The sequence below is a fragment of the Mirounga leonina genome, unplaced genomic scaffold (assembly GCF_011800145.1).
Source record: "Mirounga leonina isolate KUSES-001 unplaced genomic scaffold, KU_Mleo_1.0 Mir_115, whole genome shotgun sequence".
In the NCBI taxonomy this organism is placed as follows: Eukaryota; Metazoa; Chordata; class Mammalia; order Carnivora; family Phocidae; genus Mirounga; species Mirounga leonina.
In genome coordinates, this window is record NW_023270268.1 from 17,205,748 (window position 1) to 17,232,954 (window position 27,207).

The 27,207-nt window shown below is 42.6% G+C and overlaps 1 protein-coding gene across 2 annotated transcripts in view; it reads right to left on the reverse strand.

Moving 5' to 3' along the window:
• The window catches only part of RARB (retinoic acid receptor beta), a 464,566-nt gene that overhangs the window by 115,897 nt on the left and 321,462 nt on the right, over positions 1–27,207 (reverse strand). For both annotated transcript variants that reach the window (XM_034993612.1, XM_034993620.1), the window contains one exon: positions 21,489–21,637. In XM_034993612.1, coding sequence (XP_034849503.1) covers positions 21,489–21,637 — 149 coding nt within the window. The remainder of the gene's footprint in view (positions 1–21,488; positions 21,638–27,207) is intronic.

A 27,207-nucleotide genomic window follows, 5' to 3' on the forward strand; every position in this document is an offset into this window, starting at 1 on the left:
CAGTATAAATGCTCACAAATACGAGCTGTTGTCATTATGACTATTATTAGTCTAACTGGAAGGGTACACAGAAGCTTTCACAATGCGTATGGAAGTGGCAAAAGGTGCAGGGGAAGCTGAAACCAAAAATAAAGTGAGATCAGGAAAGCCAGGAAGCTGGTTGTTGGTGGAGCTTGGAGAAGAGTCTGGGAAGTACCAGAGGTACAGCAAGGTGAGGATGAAAAGGACGCTGCCCCGCTAGGATCTCTCACACGAGCCATGCCTGTCACTAGCTGATAGGCTCACTTAGTGACCACAACTCCCAGGATGCATGTGCCTAAGCGAGGGAATGGTGTGTTGTTCATTTTAATAGTTTATGGCTTTCTGTCTCAGGTTATAAAAGCCAAGTACGTGCTGCAGGTTTCTGGACTAGCTTTTCTTTCACTCTGCAAAAGTTTTCCATAATAGTTTTACTCACAGAAATTTTTTAAAAATTTAAATCTTTTACTCTCATCCATTGTGTCTCCTTAGTATCTAAAGCAGAAGTTGCAAACTGCTCATCTGTAAGCTGAATTAAGCCAAAAGACATGTTTATTTTTGGCTGAGACAGGGGTAGGCGGCACAGACTTAAAAACTTTTAAATGTGTTGCCAACATTTAAAAAGTAGGAGATTTCAGTTACAGAAGAGATTGACTTGACGTTTCTCCCTAGTGTTTTTCTTGACCAATCGTTGTATGGTCTGAGTGTTTTTCGGTAGGGAAGTGTCTGGAGGACCAGAAAAGACCTTGAAAAAGTCATAGTCCCCAAGGAAGAGAGAGATTCACCTGAAATACTGGAAAACCTGGTAGTGTTAGTCCCACATTCTCACCAGGCAGGAACTCTCAAAATGTGGCAGCCTGGGAGCATCACCTGGGAGCTGGTTAGACATGCAGATTCTCAGGCTCCACCCCAGACCTCCCCAACCTGAAACTCCAGTTGGGATGGGGGGGCACAGCAATCTATGGGTTAACAGGCCATCCTGGGGAGTCTGATCCATGCTAAAGCTTGAACTCCACTCACCCAGAGCAGCAATCAATGAGAAGATAGCTGTTATCTTGGTCATACTCCCCACCCTTCCCTATTATCCCAAATTAGCCTGCATCATTCACTTCCCTGCCTGGCCCTTCTGATAAGGCACTTGAATTCTCAACTCCAAATGTAAAACTGACTTCAATAAGAAAAAGTAAATACAAGTTCTTAATGAGGCTACTTTTTGCAGAAAACAATCGGCATCGTTTTATCCTAACCTTAAACGGGCTGGAATACGAACTTTTATGTTTAGAATTCGATGAAACATGACCAAAATGCTTCCTTGCCATACTTGCAGGAAGTAATGAATCAGAGAATTTCAAAGATGAACGTTAATAGCCCCAATTATCATTTGAACCTAATGTGGCTCACATTGCAGGTGGAGAATCAGGTCTATAAAGGGAAAGAGAAAGGGAAAGAAGCTGGGGCCCACTGACCTGGCCCAGGAGCTATGCCTCACCTGGAAAATGTGAGCGGTGACAGTGCCTCCTTCATAGAGCTGTTGTGAACATTAATGGAGTTAAAATATATGTCCGGCACACAGAGGTGCTAGACAAGTGCTCTTCTCACTAAAGAAACATTGGGTATATACACTGTAGTGTTTATCCCTCAAAATAACTGTAACACTCTGATGTGATTATCCTCATTCTACAGAAGATGAAACTAGGTTTCAGTGAGGGGTGGCCAGGATATATGAACCCAGGCCACCTGATTCCCAGCCTCAGGTTGAGGGGCTGCAAACCATCAACAGGAACGGCAGCAACCACACCACATCACTCCATCTCACCAAGACTGTGAGCCCGCTCTGAAGGACACACATTTCTCTTTTCCACGGGCGTACAACCAACCTTTTGTTGTTCAGGGATAATGGCCAGTTTGGGCATCATTCACGTTCTTTTCTAGCTTCCTGGTCACTGCATTGCTGGTAATGCAAGGAGCAGGGACCGAGAGGAAGCTGAATCAGCCTACTTCACTTCCATGCAGCTTTTATTCAAAACATCCAGGAGGGGAGGGGCTGAAAGAGACAGGGATTAGTAGGACCTGGGGATTCTGTGATCACTGTGATCAGTGATAATCCAGCCCTTCCTCTACAATAGATAGCAGAGGCATGGCAGGTGGTAACCCGAGGAAATGTGGCTAAGAAAGAGATTGGAAGGACTTCAAGACCTCACAACTCTGCTCAACCAGCCAACAATGAAAAACCCTTCCACCGTTCTACAGATCTCCCTAAAATCCATGAAATTTGCTACTTTAAAAAGTCATTGCAAGTATTTATTTATGCGGACTTGAACAAAATGCAGCACATTGTGCAGTGTTGTGTTTAAATTTTAAAGAGGAACAAATTAGTAAAGTTTTAATCTAATTTGTAAACAATGAAAATAAAATGGCCAGAGAGGGGCACCAACTGCCTACCACTTGTGTACAGCAAGGCATATAAATGTATAGTATATACTATATAAACATAGTAAGACACCTCTCATTTCAGAATATGGTATAGCATACGAAAACCAATGAACGCACTGTGACGGATTCACTAAGTAACTTTTAAGTAAATACCCGTACATATTTTCGGACTGCCCTTCCCTTGACATACCGTCAAAAAAAAAATCCATGTCCAAGTTCAAAGAGGAAAAAAAAAAGAATATAGACAGCATTTTTTAAACAGGCCAGCCTTGGAAATATGTACAGAATTTATGCATGTTTCAAGCGCTCTTTCTCCTTTGCCCGAGGGTGTAATTAAAGGCCCACAGACAACTTCTAAACTGAGGCCAAAGAGAACTGCAGTAGAAGTCAGTGGGAGTTCAGCACCCTGACCATGCACAAGAATAGCTCGCCCCAAAAGGAATAAATAACTATCCTGGCAAAGAGCATGGGGAAGCACAAGGATGAGAGCATCAAACAATAGAACCCACATTTAGTAAAAAAAAAAAAAAAAAAAAAAAAAATTCATTCGGTGGCCGAAAATCAGTAAGATAATCATTGTATAATCTGACACGAGTCAGGGGAGGGCAGGGGGCTGGAACTGGAGGCCACTCCCTGGGAGATGAGCTGCCCATCTGTTTTGAGATAGCTGGCGGAGCTGGGGTCTCACTTGGGCCTTCTGGTAAATTCTTTCCCTCTCTGTTGTCATATGAATTATTACACCCTAAGTGCACTTCATTTTTCCTCATTACTTGGGAAGGAAGAAGACGCTCACAGCAGCTTAAAGGAGGGTTGGTGGCAGATGCTGACCTGCCAGTTAACTCCGTGAGTGATGTCCTCAAGTGCAAGATTAGTGGTGGGAATCCACAGTTCTCTTGGTCTCTCTTGATTCCCCCCCGTTTTTCAAGGTGAGCCATGAGCCTTGGTAGTCTAAAAGATGCATGTTTTCCCTACAACAGGGTCCTAAAAACAATTCACTTACGCCATCTGGCAATTACCTAAAGAAAGAGTCTGTGGTTCAAAACAAAACCCAAGGTGGCCACGGTGACATCTCCCTTCCCAGCAGCTCTTCTAAAGTGACCCGGGCTCTGTCCCAGAGGGAGGAGGGGCTATGTCCCCTCCCCCTTGCACCTGGGTGGGTCTGTGCCTACCTTAATCAATAGAATTTGACAGAAGGGACTTCATGGAGCTTCCAAGGCTAGGAAATAAGAGGCCACATGTCTTCCACTTTGCTTTCTGCAACCCTAGCTTGTGGACCACTGAGCCACCCCGTAATAAGTCTGATAATGCCGAGACTGCCATTCTGTGAGGAAGCACAGCCCCAGCAAGAAGCCACAGGTCCGTGTTCTGCTCAACAGCCCCGGCTGAGGTCCCAGTCAACGGGCAGCACTGACTACCAGGCGCATTGCTGAAGACACTTCCCAGACGTGGAGACATGGCAGATGCCGAAGCTTCTCAGCTGAGGCACCAGAGCACGGACGGAGCACAGACAAGCCATCTCTGCTGTGCCCCGCCTGGATTTTTGTACCCACAGAATCTGTGAGCAAAAAGGAAAAGTTGTTTTCTATCCTTTTTTTTGTTTTTTTAAGATTTTATTTATGTATTTGACAGAGAGAGACACAGCGGGAGAGGGAACCCAAGCAGGGGGAGTGGGAGAGGGAGAAGCAGGCTCCTCGCCGAGCAGGGAGCCTGATGTGGGGCTTGATCCCAGGATCCTGGGACCATGACCTGAGCCGAAGGCAGACGCTTAATGACTGAGCCACCCAGGCGCCCTTGGAAAAGTTGTTTTCTATCTCTAAGATTTGTAATGGTTTGCTAAGCAGCGAGGGTAACTGGAACACACACAGTTTGGATGAATCAGGGTCATTTTAGCCCTATACAATTTTTACCTCACACACTTATTTTAGAAGTTAAACCCTAAAGAAAAAGGCATTGCGCTCTCCTGTCCTACCTACACAGTAAAGTTATATGAAGCCAGGAAATACTGTATTTGTAAATCCTCTGTAAATTGTGCTATGCCTTGTACTTATAGGATTTATCATTTCACTGGTGTATATGACAAGTGGTGAAACACCAGTATTTGAAATTCAAAACCAGTTCAACTTGAGGCCAAGAAGTGACCTTAATAATTGATAAGAAAATAGTCACCTTGGCAGACACCAAGAGGCCACCTCATCAGGTGGCAAAATCAACCCAAATGTTGGGCTTGAATCATCTTATCCCATGCCAAAAAGCAGGGCAGCAACGGACAGCAGGAAAGAGGCAGCAGGACAGATGGGGCGGGCACCCCCGCATCACTTGGAGTGCTCAGAGGAGAACGCTCCTAAAAATAAAAATGGAATGGATGAGGATGCCTGCTGAAATTGTCATTCTTCCTTTCTTACCTGTGAGGACATGCTCAGCCAACATTATGCTATCTTCTCCTCCATCTGCCCCTTAGCCTCTGCCCTGTGATAGATAACTTGGACCTACCACAATCTTTGGGCATGAACGAGTTCTAATCCAGTTTGTTTTCCCTATTGCTTCTAATTTTATTTATTATCAATGGAATTCAACATCTATTGAGTGCCTACATCATGCTGAGTTTGTCATAGGCACTGGAAATACAGAAGTAAATGAGACTCGCGAAGTCCCTATTCTCAGGGTACTTATATGCCAGTGGGAGAGAAAACCAGTACGTAAGTAGATGAAGAAATAATTTCAAAGAGTAGACGTGCTACGGAGGAAGCTCCACTCCCCTGCAGGAGCCCTGGCACATGAGAATGGGCTGCCAACACTTCCATTTCAAGGAAGACTCAACAGGCCACATTGGAGAAATGCTGATTACACATAAAAGGAGAGTTATAGGCCCAGGACTGGGTCTCTCACATCAAGACAGGGATAGCAGCTGCTCTTTAACTTCCTGGGGAGTTTCCCAGAGGGGCAGAGATTTATTTAAAATTTATTTATTTAAAATTTATTTAAAAAGAAAATGAGAGATACATTATGACCAAGTTCAGTTCAGAGAGAGGCAGTTTGGGGTGGGACATAATTTTTTTCTTAAATCTATCCTATGAAATATGCTTAAGGAACTTATAAACATTTTTGGCAGAAAAAAAAAATGTTTTTTGGCAGAGACTAATGGTATAAAAAGCAGAAGGCAGAGACAAATAAGAGGGTTTTTACTCAAGGGATTTTATGTAAACCCCTTGCCAGGGGCCGAGTCTGATACCGATGGGGAGAGAATTCTTCCATGGCATGCGAATGCAACCGTGTGTATGAGACAAGTGCATTGACAATCACATGAATATGGAAAAAAGAAATAATCTGTGGTGATTCTTGAAGCAGAGAGGGGGGTAAACACTAGTGATACATACCAATATCGCCCATCCTCCTAGACACACAGTATGGTTGCATTTCTCTACTCCATTTGTATTGCGTAGGGCCATAAAAGTCATTTTCTGCAGTACAGTTGTATGTAGTAGTGACAGAGACTCCAACCAAGAGACGGCCTTCGTGATGGGGAGGAGACAGGTGGCTTTTGCGTTCTAGCAAGGCTTCAGAACCTAAGATTAACCCACACCACTTTGATTGTGCTCCCAGATGGCTTGAATAAAAAGAAGCAAGTGTTCCAAAGACATCAAGTTTCAAAGAATCATTTTTCTTCTAACCAATTTAAATTGTTTTATATGTCCTTGTAGGAATTTCAGCTTTATTATTTTAAAATCAATTATTAACATTCTAAATACTAGAATACCAAAACATAACTAATCTTCAGTTTCCACTGCTGTTCCACGGGCATGCCTAGAGTAACCTACAAGGTCTTAACATGATACAGGCAAAGATTAGTTCCTCGGAGGTCACTATTATCTCTCATCCAATGCTCTTATTTCTCCTGTGATAGTAGAGAAAAGGAATGCTATTTCTGAGGCCTAGAGCTCATAAGATGGATGAAACAAAATCAAATAATAAAGGAATATCTGGTCAAACCTGACCCAGGCTCACTAGTTCAAAAAATACTCTTTTATGTTTCTTAAACCACCAGATCCATGATATCAGTCCTGTGGACTCTCTCAGAGCAAACATCCCACACCTGGGTATAGCAAAAGAAATGACTCCATTATGAGCTGGTGTTTAAAAACAAGTACATCTGGTGGTGACAGTCAGACTCAGGCTTGCTGTGTAACTCACAACTGTATGCAGATCCTACCTGCCATGAATAGTTACAGACATAACTACCATATCTGGATGTGCGATATGTACAAGAGATTCAAACTGTCGGTCAACAGGCAAGAATTTGCACCAAATATGCGTTGAAACAGAACCTATGTCCCACCTAACTCTTAAAGCAAGAAATAATCTCCTTTAAGACCAAAATGCGACTGAATGAGGAATTTTACATTTAATTCCATTTTGGGGAAGTAATCAGAATTCGCGGACTCAATTTCTAATACCCTCTTCCCACAATTTCTGGCAGTGGGCTGCTAACTTTCCTACTTCTTTTGGTCACAATTCAACACAACAAATATACTGAAAGCTATTCAAGCATTTTCGCTTAATGTTTTGATGCCATCATAAACATAATATATCGTACATTCAGATGGAATAGATGCCATCAAAAATATCTTATGGAGTACTGCATCTATAAATTTGCTAACTTAGGGTACCAACCAGTTGCAGGAGCATCTACCACAGCAGGACATGCTCTGGAAACTAATAAATATCGAAAACACGCACCCCCCCCAATTCTATTATTCTGAAACTAATTCTTTTTTTTTTTTTTTAAGATTTCATTTATTTGACAGAGAGAGAGGGAACACAAGCAGCGGGAGTGGGAGAGGGAGAAGCAGGCTTCCCGCTGAGCAGGGAGCCCGATGCGGGGCTCGATCCCAGGACCCTGGGATCATGACCTGAGCTGAAGGCAGTCGCTTAACGACTGAGCCACCCGGGCGCCCCTATTCTGAAACTAATTCTTTATGTTAATGAGGAGTAATATAAATTTGGACAGCAGCTTTCAAAAGTACTTGCTGGTTAAAAGTATGCCCACACACCCAAAGTCCCCAGATATAGCACAGCTCATCTACAATTTGAGTTTGACATATGGATGTGAGATCCCAACTAAAATTCTCATTTCCCTGCGGAACAGTCAGATGATCCCTGCTGGGTTTGACTGATAAGGATAATTTTCATGATTTGGGGGACTTCCCAGGCCCGTATGAATAGTGCTGTTGTATACTTAGAATGCTGCTATTTTCAGATTTAGAGGCACAGAGTCGCTTGATCATTCTAGTTTCTCCAGATTTGTGTAGCCATGAAAATCCTTTAAAAAACCAAAGTATTCTCCCTGTCACTGACCTACCTCAGAGTTTCCTACTGCTCATTATTTTAAGGCTCACAGAAGCTGAGAGGTCCATGTTACATGCCCCAGTTCACAGCTGCAGCCAATATAAAGGATTTTTTTTTCCAGACCCAGAAAAAGCCTCCACAGTAGCAGAACGGGGAGGGTCACTGAAGATTTTGCTTTTCCTTATTGGAATATTTACTTTGCAAATCCACCAATCTCTGTTATAAATGAAGCATTATATTGAAATCCTCCGAGGGAAGAGGTGGCCCCTGTTAAAACCCAAAGGCTGCCTCAGTAACGCCTGAGAATAAGTTCCTAAGTTAAATCTACTCTCTGTGCCTTTTTGCATTTTGACGCGAGTGAGCAGGAAGCAGACGGCCTGGCAGACGGGCCACCTTGACTCTACCGACAAGTTCGACGACAAGCTTTATAAAAACAGTTCTACCTTGTACGCTCATGCCGCCTGCACTTTGCTACTTTTGAAATAAAACAAAACCAACCCAAACAGAAATGCCCCAGGCGACAGCGCTGGCCGGAGAGCCAGTGCCAGAAATCCGGGCAGGACGTTGCTAGCAAAGGAATGTCATCTTTTCAATATGGAACAAGGAACAAGACTCTAATGGGGCAGGGCTGCCAGAACCCCGCTTTTCCCCTCCACTGCGGACAATGCTAGTATTGTACAGGCGGACAGGCACACAGAGTTTTATTCCACTCTCTAAGAGTTTCTTCAGGGATGAGTTCTAGGGTCCACAGAACAAAGTTTTCCCCATTCTGGCACTGCTTATCCATAGGACACATCTAGCTGCCTCTCTGAAGTGGAAAAACACTGAACAAAAACTAAAAAGACCCAGTTCGCATAAGGCGCAAGAGAAATTCCAATCCCCAAGAAACTATCAGGGTAGGAGCAATTCAGTAACAAAGACACATCTACAAAGATGTGTGATTTTCAGGCCATGAGTAGGATTCTTGTGCTTAAGGATACATATGTTTGGTACAACATGAAAACAAAGCAACTGTTTCATCTGGTGCTGCACAGACGGGACGGCAACATGTTTCCAAAGCTGGAGGAAGAATTGGCTTTGTAGGTCCTTAATGAGAGACATATGTCAGTCTCCAACAGTCGGCTTGCCGAAGGGATTTTCTGGGGTCATTCTGGCTACGTGTGATTTTTGCCTTGTGGAATTTAACCCCTGCTAAAGGTCTAGCTGTATTGAGGAAGGCCTTGCCAGTCTCTCAAAATGTCAAAATGGAACATACAGGAATATGGAGATGTTTACAATCATATGCTTTGAAAAGACAGTTTGAGAAGAATCAGGGAAAAGTCAATGCAGAAATGTATCCAAGCAATGCAGAAATGTATCCAAATGTTTCCACGAGAAACCACTTCAGTAACAGAATTAGATTATAGATCAAGATCGTGGATGGTAGAACGTGGTCCCGTAGACGCTTAAAAGTTCCCTTAAAAACTGGAGGGGGGATAAACTTATGCCACCTACTTCTCTAATTGGTATGAAGATCAAATAAAAAACCAAAGACAGAAACTATTAGCTCTCCACTGAATTCATTATTTCTTTCCATAATAACAGGTCTCTCCCCGTGCCTGTGGCTGGACTAGATCTCTTGCACTTGCTTCTGGTCACGTGAGCAGTTCTTGGCGAATGATGCAGTCCACCTCAGGCCCTGGCTTTTAAAAAGAAGCAGGTATGGGGCACCTGGGTGGTTCAGTCAGTTAAGCGTCTGCCTTTGGCTCAAGTCATGATCCCAGGGTCCTGGGATAGAGTCCCACATGGGGCTCCCTGCTCAGCGGGAAGTCTGCTTTTCCCTCTCACACTCCCCTTGGTTATGTTCCCTGTCTCAAGGTCTCTCTGTCAAAAAAAAAAAAAAAAAGAAGAAGCAGGTATGCGGCCTCCCCTATGCTCTTTTTCTCATTCCTGATGACGTGCTAAGGACCTAGTGGATGCCAAACTAGAATGCTAGAAAGAGCCAGACGTCCTAATCCCTGTGTGGACGAGAGAAGAAACCAACCAGGAATGCATACCTTGAACTGTTATGTTAAAAAAAAAAAAAAAATTCTGTACGAGATATCGCACCTTTTGGAGTGGGTTTTTTTTTTTTTTTTTTTTTGTACTGCAGCTAAGCTTAGCCTAATTCCATATGTGAAAGCGCTCCAGAAACATTAAAGAGGCAATATCAATGTAAGATATGTTTCTTGTTTCTGTGGGCTTACACAGGTCTGCAGGTGGGAGCAAGGCAACTCACAGCTGTGCCCTCATGAAGAGAAAGAAAGGGGCTGCTAAAACAGGCTGCCCTTGCCAATTTCACTTTGTATCACTTTTTTCCAAGCGTTCACCCAGGAGAAGGAAATACAGAATTGAAAGCTCTCTATTTAACCTCTCTAGTAAAAGGTTTAGAAAGAAAAAAGGCCGAAACACTCATTTCCCAAAAGTAACTAAATCATCACCGAGGATGGTGTAAATTTGATTTAAACAGAAATGATTTTCAGTCATAATTTCTATCACTCTCAGGAAACCCTGAAAGTATACTTTTATTTCCTTGACAAAAATACATTTTTGTTTTTGTTTGCTGTAATTGTAAGACATGGTCACAATTCATTTTTAGATGATGGTCCCTAGGAATTTTGTAAAAGCAACTTCTTTTGCTCCCCCCGCCCCCCCTTTGCTTTAAATCAGAAAAAAGAGTGTTGATTTTTGGCGATTTTTTTTTAATTGACCAAAACATGAAACAGGCACTTGAGACATCACTCACTGGGAGGTGAGCCATTTTCAAAGCAACAGGTTAATTACAAAATGAATATTGGAAACTGCTTCTCTACTGTATGACAGAGGTAAAACTTTTACCAAAAATGACAGACCTTTAGCTTGTTTGATGTAACAAAAACAGCAAATGAAAGTGCTCCAGATATTTTTAAACAAGCAAAGTAGGCATTTCAACAACCGTTTATGAACTTTTAACCATTAGAAAATTTATAAGCCATTTAAAACCACTAAATTAAATATACTATTACCAAGCCAACATGAGAAAAAAAAAATACAGGGTTGCAGGCTAATTCAAAATTCACCCTCCACTTCCTGTTTATTCATACACCAGGAAAAAAAAAAGACTTTTGTTTCACATTCAGGTCTTTCAACCATTTTGAGACAGGACTCCATCAAAATCCTAGAGGAGATCACAGGTAGCAACTTCTTCCTAGAAACATCGCCAAAGGCAAGGGAAGCAAGGGCAAAAATGAACTATTGGGACTTCATCAAGATAAAAAGCTTTTGCACAGCAAAGGAAACAGTCAACAAAACCAAAAGACAACCGACAGAATGGGAGAAGATATTTGCAAATGACATATCAGATAAAGGCTAGTATCCAAAATCTATAAAGAACTTATCAATCTCAGCACCCAAAGAACAAATAATCCAATCAAGAAATGGGCAGAAGACATGAACAGACATTTTTCTAAAGAAGACATCCAAATGGCCAACAGACACATGAAAAAGTGCTCAATTCGCTTGGCATCAGGGAAATCCAAATCAAAACCTCAATGAGATACCACCTCACACCAGTCAGAATGGCTAAAATTAACAAGTCAGGAAACAACAGATGTTGGCAGGGATGCACAGCCCTCCTACACTGTTGGTGGGAATGCAAGCTTGTGCAGCCACTCTTGAAAACAGTATGGAGGTTTCTCAAAAAGTTTAAAATAGAGCTACCGTATGACCCAGCAACTGCACTACTGGGTATTTACCCCAAAGATACAAATGTAGTGATCTGAAGAGATATGTGCACCCCAATGTTTATAGCAGAAATGTCCACAATAGCCACACTGTGGAAAGAGCCAAGATGTCCATTGACAGATGAATGGATAAAGAAGATGTGGTATATATATACAATGGAATATTATGCAGCCATCAAAAGGAATGAAATCTTGCCACTTACAATGACGTGGATGGAACTGGAGGGTATTATGCTGAGCTAAATAAGTCAATCAGAGAAAGACATGTATCATATGATCTCACTGATCTGAGGAATTCTTAATCTCAGGAAACAAACTGAGGGTTGCTGGTGTGGTGGGGGGTGGGAGGGATGGGGTGGCTGGGTGATAGACATAGGGGAGGATATGTGCTATGGTGAATGCTGTGAATTGTGTAAGACTGTTGAATCACAGACCTGTACCTCTGAAACAAATAATACATGTTAAAAAAAAAAAAAAAAAGATAGTAGGAAAGGATAAATGAAGGGGGGATATTGGAGGGGGAGACGAACCATGAGAGACTATGGACTCTGAGAAACAAACTGAGGGTTCTAGAGGGGAGGGGGGTGGGGGAGATGGGTTAGCCTGTTGATGGGTATTAAGGAGGGCACGTATTGAATGGAGCACTGGGTGTTAATACGTAAACAATGAATCCTGGAACACTACATCAAAAACTAATGATGTAATGTATGGTGATTAACATTAAAAAAAGACTTTTCTGCCTTTTCAACCCAAAATGATTTCTCAATGTAGAACAACATTTATCCAGAAGAAGAAAAGTGTTTTCTCCTTCAGTAGGATCTATTGCTGGGAAAAGCCAGAATGCCATTTTAGCTGTCTTGATGTTTCTCCGCAGGAAAGTAGATTCTACATGTTGAGATTTATTTTAAATCACTAAGAACCCACAGTGTTCTTGAGTATATCATTCCAGTTGCAAGTCCTTAAGAGTTTGCATAAAGACAGTATCAAAGACAAAATAAACGTTTGCACAGAAGGGTTAACTCTGAGGTGGAAGGCAGAAATTACTAAGAAAATGAGCTGCACTTTGGCCATGAAAGGCCTTTTCCTGTTTATAAATTTTATAAAAGTTTTCATTAATGCATCATCACCAACCCTATATAATTAGATGCAATTAATTATATAATTAGATAGGATGTATAAAATTATACTATGTGCATTACCATAGAATTATATACCTGCTTGATTTATGTCATTTATTACTATATTAAATACTCTATAATTAGATCTAATTTGTGATTTAAAAAATCACTCATCACTGAAGCCCTACTATGTGCAGAGTGCTGTGCTAGACACTGAGACCAGCCCCAGCCCTCTTGGAGTTTATAGTCTAAAAGAAGAAGCTGGTATCAAACCAAGGCCTCCATAAATAATAAGTTGATTACAGTTGCGGTAAGTGCTACAAAGGAGAACAATAAAAAATGTAAAAGAGGGGAATCTAACTGGGGTGGGGGGTTCTGGAGAAGTCTTTTTTGAGGCAATGATATGTAATGAGTCCTCTGGAACCTCTTTTTTTTTTAAATATTTTATTTATTTATCTGAGAGAATGGGAGACAGAGAGCATGAGAGGGAGGAGGGTCAGAGGGAGAAGCAGACTCCCCGCTGAGCAGGGAGCCCGATGCGGGACTCGATCCAGGGACTCCAGGATCATGACCTGAGCCGAAGGCAGTCGCTTAACCAACTGAGCCACCCAGGCGCCCTGGAGCCTCTTTAAAGCCTGGCTGATCCCCAGTTGCTTGCATAGGGCTATGCAAAACTAAGGTCTACAGAATGGATAAAATTCCATTTTTCCACATAATTCTTCATAGGCTATTCCGAGTTCCCTTGCCTTCAACTTCTGCCTCGAACACTCCTTTCCCCTCCCCGCTCTGGAAAATGCTGATACATCTACAAAATCATCTCTTGTATAAAGCCCTGAACATGTCAGAGGGATGAGAGGCTCCGTCTCTGCGCTCACCAAGCCCCCCTAGGCAATCACAGCACACGGTACAGACACTAGTGGTCTCCTTACCCTTCGTTCATCCATTTAGGCCATAAATATTTACCATGGCCCTGTTATCCAACAGGCACCCATCTGTGGACTTTATAAATACCGGGATACAACTTTGGGAACCAAATACATAAAACTTTTCATTTCTACACCTAAAGCCTGTCTCGGAAGGTGTTTCACAGAGGTCTGATTAATGAGAGAATAAGTCAGTTCTCCCACTGTTGGCCGATGTTAACAAGGAGAATAGCTCTTTGGGTCTACGAGGGGACCTATTTTGTGGGGTTCAAAAACTAGAATAATGAACTTGATGCCAAGCTTCTCAATTCACTTTTAGCCATTACAGGATGCAGACACTGTCCAGTTTTTGTTACTGCCAGAACTGCATGGTATATCGTTCTTGGGGCTCAATACTGCAGCCAACCTCTGAACTGAGGCAAAGCCAGAAATGTTCTCGAGACAGAGCACAGCGTTCATGTTTATCCATGCCAATTAAAATCAAAACAAACAAACAAAAAAACCAGGGGAAAAAAAGTCGTTTTAAATGGCCTTGGTCAAATAAAATCATTAAGCACATTTATAGTATTTAATAGAAGTTCTAAAATTAAGTGCAGACATCCATCTTCCTGATTGCAAAACTTTTTGTGACAGAGCATACTACTTGCTGTCTGCCAGAAAAAAAAAAAAAAAAAAAAAAAAAACCCCAACAAAACAGCCCAGCAGCCGAACACTGTCACAGAGATGAGGGCCTCCCTTCTTCAGAGGCAAGGAAAACAAAGGCAGATGAGAAAATGGACAAAATTAGCCCTGAGGGACTGAGGGGGCTAGTGGAGTTTAAACTCTTAAAGGCTGCTTTAAATAGAAGGCTACCAACATGACCTTGAGCAAGCATTTCCTCTGTGCCCTTGTGGGGAAGGCGCACCATCATGGCGGCAGCCGGGGGCTCTCCACGGGGGCTGGACAGTGGCTCCCAAATGCTAGCTTATGGATGGGAAGTTTCCACCCGTCAACAGCAAAGGAGAGAGAACAAGGACAAAGCACCATTTGGGAGCGTGCCCGTGGGTGGGCCCTGTAACCATCCCTTCTTGGGAAAGACTGCCTTGTAAGCTCTTCTTTCTTCTACTTTTTGTTATAAAAATGCCATTTCTTTTATGAAATGATCAAGACAATAGGGTTGTTTTCTTTTTAAATATACTCCCACCTGTTTTTAATTTGTTGCCCCTTGAAACCCCCACTCTAGAAAACAACACACCACTGCTTCCTACCTTCTGTTTCAATGCAGCTAAAGCAGTGGAATGTTTTCCCAAAGGCCTAAGACTTCAGTCCTAGCCCTCGAAAAGACTAGCTGTGCGACCTTAGCCACGCTCCTTTATGTCTGAAACTCAGCTTCCTCCTCTGTAAAATGGGCATCATCAAGCCTACCCCCTACAGTGCTCTTGTGAGAATTAAATGAAGTAAGAGTATAAAATGCCCCAATGCCTGGTATAGAGGAGGTTTCCAACAAGGGCAGTTTTCTCCTTCCCCCTACCCACCTCTCAACTTATATACAGCCACACCACATTAGCCATCCCTAACAAGAAATGACTACAATACTGGGTACACTGTTTTACCACTGTATTTGGTGTAGGACTGGGTTCAAACTTGTGGATTTGACTTTTACAAATTTGTTGGGGCCCAGAGAAGCCAATGGATACAGCAAAGAAAGGAAGAAATAGCCCTAGATTCTAAGTATTCAGTTTCTGCCCTGAAATGCTTTCCCTTGTTACTCACACAGCTGGTTTCTTCCAGTCATAAGATCTCCCCGACTCCCAAATAAATCCGGTGCCCCTCCACTATTGTTTACAGACCATTCTGTTCCTTTTCTTCCAACTCTGAATTGTTTATCATCTGTACGTTATTTATATGAGACAGTAAGTTCCAGGAGGAACAGCTCCCTTGTGTTCACTGCTGCATCTGGCACAGGCCCTGGAACTTAGTAGGTGTTCAATAATCATCTGCTATAAGATGATGGAATGGTGAATATAGGCTATCAGAAGAGACTTACACATGAAATCAGAAGTTAATAGAATATAGTATATCGTCAAATGCCAGCTCTAATATGTTCACCCTTTTGTAAGGTGACTTTGCCATTTATCCCCTTCAAAGGTGGAGTCTATTTCTCCACCCATCAGACTGAGACTTGACCATGTAACTTGCCTGACCAACGGGATGTGAGCAAATGTGATGCAACCAGAGGTTTGCACATTGGTGCTTGTCCTCTCTTACTGATGGGAACCCATCCACCACCCTGTGAACAAGTCCAGGCTAGGCTAAAGGATGAGGAATGATAACATGGGAAGAGGATCCAGTCATCCTGTCAAGGACCCAGTCATGAGGCCACCTAAACTGCCTGACCCAAGACAAGCCAGCCAAGACAAGAAAACCTGCACAGAATTGTGACAATACATGTCTATTGTTTTAAGCCAACAAGCATTTGGGTTATTTTTTAGGCAAGAAAATCTTACTAAGACAGCAGCTCATAAAACACATCCCACAAACCTCTCCAAAGTAAGATGCTAGGTGGTTCTAGAAGCAGCTCACTCATAAGGAAACTGCTAATTTCTATGGCTTTGGATGATAAAAAAGTGGGAGCCGGGTGGGAATAAGGAGGAAACAGACTAAGTGAGTAGTCTTTTTTTTTTTTAATATTTTATTTATTTAACAGAGAGAGAGAGAGCACACGCAGGCAGAGCGGCAGGCAGAGGGGGAAGGAGAAGCAGGCTTTCTGCTGAGCAGGGAGCCTGATGTGGGGCTCGATCCCAGGACCCCGGGATCATGACCTGAGCCTAAGGCAGCCACTTAACCAACTGAGCCACCCACGTGCCCCAAGAGAGTGGTCTTGAAACTCCCACGTTGGAGCTCTGGGCAAGTGGACATCAAGTTTTGTTAAACACCATTTCTGAAGCAAGTGGGGAAGGAGTACTGCATTCCCTAGCCTATAGTCCACCAGAAACAACTGGCCTGGCACCCTGGGCATGAGTGCTTTGGTCATCAGCTTTTGAGTTTTAGAAATTGTAAAAAGAACATATCCCCATGTACTTTAGCAGAGCTCAGGAAACGAGGCCCAAGGGCCAAGTACAGCCCACTGCTTATTTTTACAAATAAAGTTTTATTGGGGTACCTGGGTGGCTCAGTTGGTTAAGCATCTGCCTTCAGCTCAGGTCATGATCCCAGGGTCCTGGGATGGAGCCCCACATCGGGGGCTGCTCAGCGGGGAGTCTGCTTCTCTCTCTCTCTCTCTCCCTTTGCCCCTCACCCCCACTCATTCTCTCTCTCTCAAATAAATAAAATCTTAAAAAAAAAATTAAGCTTTATTGAAACATGCCCATAGCCATTATTTGACATATTGTCTGTGGCTCCTTTCATACTATGATAGAGTTGAGTAGTTGTGACAGAGACCAGATGGCCTTCAAAGCCTAAAATATTTATTACCTGGCTCCTTACAGAAACCATTTGCCAACCCCTGCACTGGAATAATCAGGGTAGGTTCAATGGATTGCTTGGGTTTTAAACTGAGACTTGAAGGAAAGAGGCAGTGTTTATTTTTTGGTATAAAGAAGTGGAGAATTATAAAAGAGCACTATAAAAAAGAATACTAAGAGTGTAACTGATGTTACATCACTGTGCAAAAGTCATTAAGTTAATGATAATGTAAACCATAACTGAATGTATATACCACTTACTATGTTCCAGGTACCATCTATATTCTTCATAGTAACTCATTTTATACTCAACAGCAATATTAAGAAATACTATTATTATCTCCATTTTTCCAGATGAGAAGAGAGAGACACAGAGAATTAAAGAAGTTTGCCCAAGGTCACAAAGTTATCAAGTAGCCTAACTAGAATTCAAATCCTGGTATCCTTACTCTAAACTCCATAATCAATATAAAATATGATCAAGGCCAAAATTGTGCATAAATTCTAGCTATGAGCAATGACACGGTTTCTTAAGGACACATGGAAATCAACTTTATCACTCTATATTGTTGAACCTTTTGGCTAACCACAACACACGTTCACTTTATGTACTCTTTGTCCCCCGCAAGAAACTGCCGTGGCTCAGCTGGAAATCCCCTAAACGGGACAACCCAATGGTGCATCTAGTGGTTATGTTGCCATGGTAATGCTGTGTCAACACAGTAGCCACTGGTCATTCCAAGAGGTGGACCGTCACCCATTCATTAAATTCTGAGTCTGAGACAGCCACTGTTCCCTAAGAAAACAGAAGGTTCTCTTTCCCAAACAGTAGTCAGTAAGGTCATCCTGTTCAGGACAGGCTGAAGCCACCGTGGACATTACTTCTTATAGATATAAACTGGGTTCTATTTGGGAGTCCTATTTTAGAGCAGAGGCTCCCAACCCAGAATAGTGATCTGTGATCTCTAGCCAAAAAATGGGCCAGCCGTTATAGGTCAATCAGGGACCCATGGTGTATCTGCCGGGAGCCCAAAATGATAACATGCCTTGGGCCCATGATAAACAACCAAAGTAGACAGAGGCAGAATTCCAAAAGAGAAGTTGTTTCTTGATTCATTACCTTGGAGAGGTTCCTAACAGATAGCCTCTAACACAATTAACTTTTAATGGACTAACAGAACTTAAATTGATATACCTCTTTTAGAAGACATTTTGGCAATTTGTATCAAAAGCCTTAAACATGTTCAAAGCCAATGACTTAGAAATTCCAATTCTACTAATTTATCCTAAAAAAATTATCACAGATATACCTCAAGGCTATCCATTAAAGCATTATTTGTAATAGAGAAAAACTGCGATGAACTTAATGAACAACAGTGAATTTGTTAAATAAATTATGATATAACCATAAATTACTACATTAATGTTATAACTACAAACACTATACAGTTGTTTAAATTTTGGTCATGAAAGACCATTAAATTTAAAAAGCAGATTAAAACCAGCATCTAACATAAAATTCTATTTTTATAAAAACCAAAAATAACAATGCATATATATATGCACTCATAGAAAAATAGATATAGCAGAGGTTTTCTCCCAGGGTAGAACTGTGGTGGTTTTAATTTTCTATTTTTTTATACAATAAACGTTGCACTGTTTTAGTAACTTTTAAAAATGGTAACAGTGGGGCGCCTGGGTGGCTCAGTCGGTTGGGCGACTGCCTTCGGCTCAGGTCATGATCCTGGAGTCCCGGGATCGAGTTCCACATCGGGCTACCTGCTCGGCAGGGAGTCTGCTTCTCCCTCTCCCGCTCCCCACTCTTGTGCTCTTTCTCTCTCTCACTCTCTCAAATAAATAAAATCTTTTAAAAAAATAAAAAAAATAAAAATAAAAATGGTAACAGTTATATTTAGTTTTTTTTTTTTAATTGTGTTTCTCTCCTTCGGCTGTTACATTATACTTTGGCCTTATGGTTTTCAGTTCTGTGAATTCTACCACTGTATTTTCCCAGTTAGCCAAAATGCAGACCAGTCTTTCTCTTTTTTCAACCTAGGAGAAAGGCAGTCCACGTTTTCAGAGATCCACCCACAATACAAAAACCCTCAAATCCGAAAACTGGCTGGCCAGGCTTATTGGGCTTATACTTTTGTTAAAAAGCTACGCCATTAACAGGACTCTGAACAGCTTCACCAATTTAATCCAAGTTGCCTGTGTTGGTATGGGTTTTGTTGTTGGGGGTTTTTCCTAAAAAGAGTCAGAGTCCAAAATTAAAGCAAGAGGTCAAGGGAATTAGCTAAGAGCTGATTAAAACAGTGTGTACTGTACAGATTGTGAAACAGCTGAATATCGTAGGGCCTGGAATCTGGCGGGGAAGAGAGATGCTGGATAATTTCTTTTCCCGGGACAGAATGGGAGCAGGTAAGCTGAGTTAGAACACAACTGCATTCCGATTTCTGGACAGGACATGACTTCACATTTTTTGAAATAAAGGAATGTCTTTTCATTTCACTTTCAAATGACCATTAGGAAAAGGTTTATTTATATATTGCGCAACAAGTGGACAAAGTCAACCGGGATTTGGCTTCAGCTTTCCCAAATTTCAGGATAAAGTTAAGTAGGTTCAGCTAGCAATCGATAATAAAAGTATTAATTCGACGCACAAATGTTTCGCTTTTCATCCAGCTGCCAACTGGCAGCTATGTGACCTTTCCTGACCACCTTATCTGAAGCAACTGGAGGAAAGGACACTCCTTTAAAACAACCAACACAATCCCAGAGGCAGAGAGATGTTCCCTAAACTAGCCTCGCTCAGTAAAATAATCCATGTTTATTCCAGTGGCTTGAAAAGAGGAGAAAACTCACATAATCTCTTTCAGGGGCCGAGCGACATTTCTGTGTTTGTTCAACCTCTATCTTTAAGCGCCCACGACACGCCAGACATGAGTGAGGTGCTGCACTCAAGCTAGGACCCTATTCGCTCTGGGTCATGGACCGTAAGGCATTCAGGGTGGTAGACTCCATGCAAAAATGACCCCGTTTTTCCCTACCCTGTATTCCTGCCTCTTATAATGTGACTTTGCAGCTCTTTGCATTAGAAAGTTGAGTTTCTGTTCCCACCTCCCAAGTATCACCGGCCTCATGACTTACTTTGGCCAACACAATGCATCAGCAGCGACAGCGTGCCACGTGTGAACCTGGGCCTCAGGAGACCTCATGTGCCTCTGGGCTTTCTTCCGGAACCCTGCCTGTGCAAGAAGCCAGGACCAGCCCAACAGGCATGAGAGACCACATGAGGAAGAGCCAAGAGTCCCCAGCAGCAGGAGGCTTCGGTAACCCCCAGAAGCACAACCACCTAGGGAACCTGCAGCTGACCAGAGATACACAGTGGAGCACAGCTGCTAAGAGCAGGTGAACCACCCAAAGGAGCCTGGCCTAAAGTGCTGCCCTACAGAACCATAAGCTAAACGCAAGGTGGTTGTTTTGCGCCACCCAGCTTTAGGATGGTTTGTTACACTGCAGCGCCTAACCAATCCATATGCTGATAATAAAGGCTAACTGTGATAAGCCAAATACAAAATGCCACGGAGCACCTGATGGGAGCACCTGTAATATTCCAGCATGCTTATAATTACAATAAATCATCCAATGGAGCTAGATACAGAACAGATCTGACCAGCTGTAGGAGGGGCCCTAAAAAAGCTGTATATCTGGGAAAGGGCTAGCTCAAGACAGCCATAGTTCCTTTGAAAAACTGTGGATGAGTTGGATTTGTCTAAGAAGTCATTCTGTTTTTCTTTTCTCTCTCTCTCTCTAAAAAAAAAAAAAAAGCAGCTCTTTCATTCAATTAAGACTGTTGGACTCGATAGCAATTGTCTAGCTTGATTCAAAGCAGCCATATCCTCTCTGACACATGTTCAGCCCCCACTACTCCGTAGGCTGGAATTTTAAATCCAGCTCTCCTGAATTTATGACGCACGCACACAGTAGCAAGTCCCTACAGGCTGAAAATCAAACTGTAATTCAAAGGCCACAGGGCTGAGGAAACAGCCAGAAGATAAATCCCAATTTTAACCTTGGATTCTCAGCAAGTTGATTTAGGGGACTGTCAGTCATATTTAAAAATAAAATAAAACTACAAAGACAGCAGACGGCATGTTCTAAAGAGAAACAGGATGATGCTGTTCAGGACTCCTTCAAAAAACTCTTGTTACCTGAAAAGAACTGTTCTGTTATTTTAAGGGCCCTAGAAACATTTGGCCCCCATCAGTCATTTGCAGAAGTTTCTGAATTTTTAACTGATGAAATAGAAGGAAGCAATGCAACCGTCAAATACAACCGAGCCCACCACGCTGGAGGTGGCATCACAATGGCAAAGCAGCCTGCTTCTAGAGCTGAGCAGGTCCCCCCACCCCCCACGGAGCACGTGGAGAAAGAGTGCATGCTGGGTGCAGAGGCGCGGGTACTCACCTTACAGCCCTCACAGGCGCTGACCCCATAGTGGTATCCTGATGATTTGTCCTGGCAGACGAAGCAGGGTTTGTACACACGAGGGGGAGGAAGTGGAGACGGAGGGCTTGGGACCAGTTCCTCAGAGCTGGTGCTCTGTGTTTCAATCGCTGTGGTGGAGATGGAGTGGGGGGTGGGGAGGAGGGGAGAAAAAAAGAGAAAATGGGTCATTTCATGTCTTTTTCACCAGCGAAATCATAGGCCTCTGCCCCAAGTTCAGCAAGAACACCAGCAAGGACAGGCCCACAAAAACACGTGTCATTGTTGGCCCAGCAGTGGGGACACGGACACGGACATGGTGCCCTTCAGTTCACAGAGCAAGCACATCTGCCTCTCTCCTTCTCAGTGCATCACAGCACTGTGAGGGACACGATTTTCTCACCATGTTACCCTCCAGAGACACAGAAACTCGGGGGGGGGGGGGGCGGGAGGAGTGCCGTGACTCGTCCAAGATCAACAGGCCGGTGGTAGAGCCGCGACACAAAGTCAGATCTTCACACTGCAACCCCCAAGCTCTTTCTGCTCTTCTGTTTCCCCTAGCTTCTGATTCGTGTAGAGTCTCTGAAATGACTTGTTTGACCCTGTTGCTCACTTAGCCAAAAGTAAATTTCCCAGGACAAATGGAGAAAATGCCCACAACAGCCATTGGACAAGCATCTGGGGAGGGCCATGCAACCATGACGGATCTTCATTAATAAGAGCATTGGTAAGACCTTGGCCACTCCAAGACTGCTCCTTGGACCAGCAGCCTCAGCGTCACCTCAGAGCTTATCAGAAAACAGAGCATCAGGCCCCAGCTCAAGCCTAGGGAATCAGAATCTGAGTTTTAACAAAACCCTCGGATGGCCAAATGTACAGTTAATGTTTGAGAAGCAATGGGTTGTACTGATGATAGCAGAGTCCCGCTGCTCTTTATCCTAGATTTAAAAATACAGGATTCCCTATTTCATTTTTTAACCACCCAAATTCCGTGGGAAATAGGAATTCACAGAATTTATTCTCCCATCCCTTCTCTCCAGATTTATGTTCCAAGTCAAAGCAAGACCTGGCCCTTTTCCTATCACAGGCAAAAATGCACATCAAGTATGATGGAAATGGGGAAGGGAGTGAGTGACCCAAAGTCATCAAATAATGTTACAGAATCTTCCAACCTCCATATTTCTTTACAATATACAGTATATTTGCCAGAGTGTAAGATTTCCAGTTGTTCCACTACTCACAGTCTTCCAGACTAGATATTCTACTGACTTTATTGTCCTATAGCCAAACCTTCAGGAAGTCAGGGCAACTCTACTCCTTACATGTATTGTGAATCCATCCTCATCTCATAATCCTGCTACCATGCCAGGCCAGTGGGCCACCATCACCTCTCACCTGAGCTACTGCCACAGCCTCATCAGTGGTCTCCCCATGCCTGTGCTCCTACCCTAGAGTCCCTTCTTCAAATACATAGGCAGACAACCATTCAAAAAGGCAAAAGCAATCCCTATCCCTTACTTGTCTAAGGCCCTCCAATAGTCGCCAATTAGATCAAAGTCAATCTCATTACTGTGTTCAACAAGGCTCTTTATGATATGGCCCCTTAGCAACATCAACATCACTGAGTTCATCATTCTTGTTTATCAACTTCTAAACACTTGGCTTCTATTTCATCTCTTGAATAGGCCAAGCTCTTGTACCAATGTAAGGCTACTGCACTAACCATTTCCCCTACCTGGAAATTCTCAGACCTTCACATGTCTGGTTCCTTTTCATCTCTTAGATCTTAAAACAAATGTCACCTCCTCAGAGAGGGCTAAGTAAAATGCCCCTTCCCACTCCTGATCACTACACCCGGTTATTTTCTGTAAAACCCTAGCTAGTATCAAAATTTAGAATGTACAATTTTATATTCTACCTCTGTTACCTTCCAACTATGGGTTTCATGAGGCCAAGGAACTTATCTGCATCATTTACAACTATGTTCCAGGCCAAGAAGAGGTCCTGGCACATAGTAGGCAGGTTATCAATAAATATTTGTGAATTAATACATGAACTTTTCCCTGTTCCTTTTGCTTCTTCATTCCAAGTACTAAGTGCCCCTCTAAGGTGTTAAGGTAACACAATTACAAATCAAATGGCTTTCATATACTCATTTGCTTCCTTAAAAAATTAATTATCCTTTTGGAGTAGAATCAACTATAATTATAGTATTCTCATAATTCAGAAGTATCTTGGAATGAATTCATTAGAGTAATGCAGGTCTAGTAGTTAAATCTATTACAGTCTTTACTGGTCAGAAGCAAGATGTCTGGGATGAAGACAGCCCTTACTCTGGGCAGCCTGGCATAAAGATTGGCATCTAAGATGTTACTAAAGCTTATCAGATCAGCTATCAAGCTGTAAACGCAAAAGCAGTCCCCACACTAAGCTAATCAGCTTCACTGAAAGCAAATGAGTAATAATGACATCAACAAGAAAACAGTACTTGTTAAAAAGTACAGAATAACGTGTCGTTCTTTGTTAAAATCTAAGAAAAACAAACATGCAGAGAATCACCCCTAAACCTTCTACTTAGAGAAAAACGTATGGTTATCACCTTAGCATACATCCTTCTAGAACACTTTTCTATGCATATAAACGATTTTGGTTTGTTTGTTTACTAAAGTGGGCTTATACTGCAGATTTTGTTTGGGACTCTGTCTAACTTATTATGTCATGAGTTTATGTCCTTGCCCATAAATATTTTTCCTGCAAAAGACTCCATTATGTGAACCTCTTTGTAGCTAATCTCAGCACATGCCTATTTAAGATAAATTCTCAGAAGTGGAATTATTAGCTCAAAAGGTATGGTTATTTAAAAATGTTTTGTTAGTTTTTAATTCATGTTGATAAACTGACTTCCAGGAAGGCTAGGTCACTCCCAATATATCAACATAAGGGAGTCCTTCCCTAAATGCCTCCCCAAAGTCTTGGATGGGTTTTATTTGTATGGCTCTACTTCCACCCAAGTGTTTCAACAACTCTGACAGAGTTGTGTCGTCACCACCATGATCAGTCCTGCACTGTGTTCTCCACAGAAGCAATGGGGGGGGTGGGGGGGAGGTGTTTTAATGTTCTACTCGCTCATATAGAACAGCTAATCTGGCTTGTCTAGGAAAGTTGTAAATAGAATTCTGTTAGGGCTGGATTCAGCTGTCAGAGTTATGCCCTGAATTTCAAAAGTGGGTGGTAATTTCCATAAATATGTCACTTCAAATACATGTCCTAAAGGGAATCCAGCATTTCACCCTCCCAAAGAGAGGAAACAGAACTTGGGCGGTTTAATACCCAAGAAACTTGGGGCAAGTACAGGTGTAAAAAGGCAGGAGACCTCACAAACCCCAAAACATTTTACAAAGTTTGGTAAAAGCCTTTTTCTATGGATAAGAGTCACTTATAACAAATGGATGAACCCAGAACACTTTTCCTGAACAGTTGTCGTGAATGGAAATGTTCTGTTGTAAACAATCAATAGTGATGGCTCTAGACTTTTATTGAAGCTGTCGTGATTTCACCAGTAATGCTATGAACCTTCCCATATTTGTGCAGTGGATGTTCATGTGTTCAATCATCCATTTTGCTGAGTGACTAGGCTACACCAGCCAGGCATTGTGTTATCTGCTATGGATGGTGCATTGTATAATGCCTTAGCCTTGATGGTTTTGCCTGATGGAAAGTAAATCAACAATGAGAATATAATACAATAGTTCTCTAACCTGGTTGTACATTAGACCTACGTAGGGAGATTTTAAACATTCTAATGCCCAGGTTGTATCCCAAAGTTATTACGCCAGAATGTCTGGGAGTGGGAGCCATGGGTGTTTAAAAAAAAAGTCCCAGGTGAGTCCAAATTGTAGCAGTTTGGGGACCACTGATATAATACAATGACAGAGCTAAAAGCCTTTTTGAGCCCAGAGAAATCAAAGGAGACTTCCCAGAGGAGGTGACCAGGCTGTGTTCTGAAGGATAAATGAATGCTTTCTATTGAGGTTTGTAATTTGAATCCTACAAATGCCATAAATGAATCCCATACAAACATAAATAGAAAAAGACTTATATATGACAAGAAATAATCATCCTCAGAAAAACTGTCCCACTGGGGGTAAAGAATTCAATATTAGTGTTAATATATACTCAAATATCCCCCTCCAAACTGATAACCTAGTTCCTTTGTGTGGTCTATACCACAGAGAACAATACGAAGCCAAACAGAAAAGCAAATCTCTGTGGTATGGTTGAATGCCAAAACTAGCCTTAAGCAAACACATCAAGGCAAGTTCTAGAATTACAACCAGGATATGGCATCAATATAAAAGCAGATCTGTACTTTAACGAAACCTCTGGACTTTTCAGTAAAAATATACTTTGGCAAAGTTTATTAGTGCTCCTCTTCTCCTTCTGTCCTCCCCCTACCAACACCACCAATAAAGACAGTGGGCAACAAGGGAGGGGGGCAGCCTCTGGCTCCCCTCCCACTAGCCATTGTTGGTATTTAAGAGAGCTACACAGTGCTTGGCCATTGATCTGTTCACTGTCATCCTGCTTAAATCAATAATCTATTAGTCCCTTTAAATTAGAGTTAGATTCATCAAATGCCCTTGAGAGGTCTCAAACATTTTGTTCCTTATTCCAGGCAAGCACAATCAGTCTATGGAATGATACAATTTTTGCTCGAAAACTCTGCAGGCTCAGCAGACAATGTGTCCTGTATTAGCTCATTCAGCGATCTCAGGCAGGCCAAAAAAGCAGTTTTTAGACTTCCCAGGGGGAAAAGAGGCTTGTGTCATTCAATAAAACAACTGCACTCCAGCCATCCTGATGTGATTTCAGTTTGGGGAAGCAGTCTTTGAGGAATAATTTGGAACTGCTTTCGGCCTCCTGCTTTTATTTATTTCCTTGCTTACTTATTGACTTATTCAGTTCTGTCTGGTGACTGCATCCCCAGCAAGCAGCCTCCAATGTGACATCCAAACTGCTAACCAGATGGGCTGCCTTGCTTTGTCAGGGAATGGCCAAGATAGAGGAACTTCTGCTACTCAGGGCTCGATGGATGCTTGGCTCCATGGGTCCCTGCCCAGAGCAGAGTCAGCACCAGGCATGCTGAGGGGGCTTCTTTGGGCCGCGCACACATGCGAAAGGAGGCAGTGAGCCCAACCAAACCAGCGCTGACAGAAGCTTCTAGCCTGTATCTGAAACCTTTCCATCCCAGCGACATGGAGGTGGCTGTCACTAGGGAAACAAAGCTAGAATCACCTTCCTTCTAGAAAAATTCCTTACAGGTCTGGTTTGCTTTTCAATGAATGTTCCTCAAAGTGTGGTCCAGATCAGCCACCAGCAACAGAATTCCTGGACCGGGGGGCAGGTAGTGGTTTGCAGACTTTCTATACTTTCTATGGTAAAGGACCGTTTCTAACTCCCCTGCCCCGGTCCTTCACGGGGTGATAAAATTCAATAAAAACAAATCCCTGGGGTGGAGGTGGGGGGAACCTACAACAAAATTTTTAGAAAAAAAAGGAATGAAATTGAACAAGAGACCTAAAACGCAAGCGACCGCTTAAAGGAGCAAGCAAGCTGTATTCGACATAAAATGACTCTAATTGCGTAAAAGTTTCTAACCCGCGCGGTATCTGCCCTCCTCTCCTCTCCTCACGTACTGGAA